This window comes from Myotis davidii, unplaced genomic scaffold (genome assembly GCF_000327345.1).
Source record: "Myotis davidii unplaced genomic scaffold, ASM32734v1 scaffold2944, whole genome shotgun sequence".
Classification (NCBI taxonomy): domain Eukaryota; kingdom Metazoa; phylum Chordata; class Mammalia; order Chiroptera; family Vespertilionidae; genus Myotis; species Myotis davidii.
The window spans coordinates 10178-12031 of NW_006295060.1; the positions used below are offsets into that span (position 1 = coordinate 10178).

The following is a 1854-nucleotide window of genomic DNA, read 5'->3' on the forward strand; positions in this document are numbered from 1 at the left end:
TTTACCCGCTGTTTAGGGAGGCAGAATGTACTCTCTCTGGCTTACTGGCCTGTACTTTTAAATTAGCCTTTAAACTTTCTTTCTATGCATAACCATGCCTCAGACCTTTTATTCCAAACAGGCCTTTCCCAGTTTTCTACAGTTGAGGTTTGTACTACCCCTGACATGGGCATGGTCACACAGGCCTGCAAGACAGTATACAGGCTGCCAACTGTCAACTGTCTCTTACACAACATATTAATACAATGAAACATGATATTGACACCATGGCCGCTTCAGGCAGCTAAATCTTCTGCTACTAAACATGAGATACTAAAGTCTACTCTTGACCTTCCTATATAAGGCAAAATTGTCCTTGTCTCTTTGGAGCCATGTCCATGAAGATGCAGGCATCATCTGAGTCTTTTATACAGTTTTCTGCAGGTTACTGTCAGGGCTGTGTACTGTGGCCAGTCCTTCTTTCTAGCGATAAACACAGTCCGTCCAATTTCCTTAAAATGTATTCTGGCACAGGAGAAAGTTGTTCTGCTCTACACAGGTAGCTTAACCCCTATACCACTGGGTCTGGGCCTCTGCGCAGCAAACTGCAGTCTATAAGTTCAATACGCAGCCTCCGGTTCTCCCGACCCAACGAGGCCTCGGCCAGTCTCCGAGCCAGGCTCCCCCTCCCTTGGAGAATCCCAAAGTCCTGATGGCTCCCAGGTCCAGGGAGAGTGCCCTTTTGTGAACCCTGTTTATTAGTTACAGGGCCCTGTTTCCTTGCCTTTCTACCAGTTCTCTTTGTGGCAGAGCAGCAATCAGGCCTCTTCCAAGGGAGTGCACTTGAAGGGGATATCAGCCCCTCCTGTGAGCCAGCTGCTTCACCTAGGGTCTCCCGGGGGGCCCGGCCAGAGCGTCCCCCAGCAAATCCCGGAAGCCGCTGCCCTCTTGCAGTGGCATGGACTCAAGCAGGTGGTTCAGGAACTGGGCAGTGACAGTGGCGTTGATGGCTTGGCACGTGGATATGAATGTGTGCACCTCATGTATGCACTGGATGTAGCCAGCAGCGAAGTGCTCGCCTGCAGCTGTTCGTGCCCGAGAGCCCTTAGCTGCACCGCTGGCAACAGCCCCTGTTCTCCCCACTCTCTCGCTGTTGCCTCTTCCTTCAGGCATTGCAGGGGGCAATTCAGGCATTCAGCCCCCCTTCTTTGACCTGGCTCCCAGGGGCTGAGTCTGCCTAGCAAACAGTTCTAAATCACCAGGGCGGCTGTGGACTTCAGCTTTGTTCCTCCTCCACTTTTCTAGCAGTCTGCAGAACTGCTAACACCCTCACCTCCCTTGTGTCAGCCTAGGCCGGTTGAAAGCCTAGAGGCCACCTGAAATCACTTACAGATGAATCAGGATGAGGGAGGAAGGGAAAGACCAGGTTATGTAAATCTCTCCACCCTGCGGAACTGTAAGCCCTTTGTGCCCACCAATGAGATCAGAAAACCATAATTCGCTAAGCAAATAGTTAACTTGAAAAGACTTCTCTCTTTATTTTCTTAACAAATATCTTGGAACCTAGCCAGCCTTTATTTTAGCCTTTAAATCTACCCTAGAACTTCAAGATTTCAATTTAATACAGCGAATTTACAACCCAGGTAAGAGCAACTGATAGACAGAAGCCAAGCGTATCAACAGAAAGTAGAATAAACCAAAGTAGCTTTCTAGTCCCAACTTTGTCCCAACCTCATGATGATCGGTGATGAGAGACAGACAGGGAGGGGGTGACCTGTTTTCACAGATCCTCACTCAGATGCCCACCTGACCAAAGTCATGGAGCCACACAAAGGAGAGGAAAGGGCAGGGCCCCTCCCTCCACACTCACATACT

The 1854-nt window shown here is 49.7% G+C and overlaps 1 protein-coding gene across 1 annotated transcript in view; it reads left to right on the forward strand.

Moving 5' to 3' along the window:
* Window positions 1-1210, forward strand: part of LOC107184081 (amiloride-sensitive amine oxidase [copper-containing]-like) — a 5617-nt gene extending 4407 nt beyond the window's left edge. The window contains exons 3-4 of the mRNA XM_015567768.1: window positions 869-1066; window positions 1149-1210. Coding sequence (XP_015423254.1) covers window positions 869-1066; window positions 1149-1210 — 260 coding nt within the window. The remainder of the gene's footprint in view (window positions 1-868; window positions 1067-1148) is intronic.
* The last annotated feature ends 644 nt before the right edge of the window (window positions 1211-1854 follow it).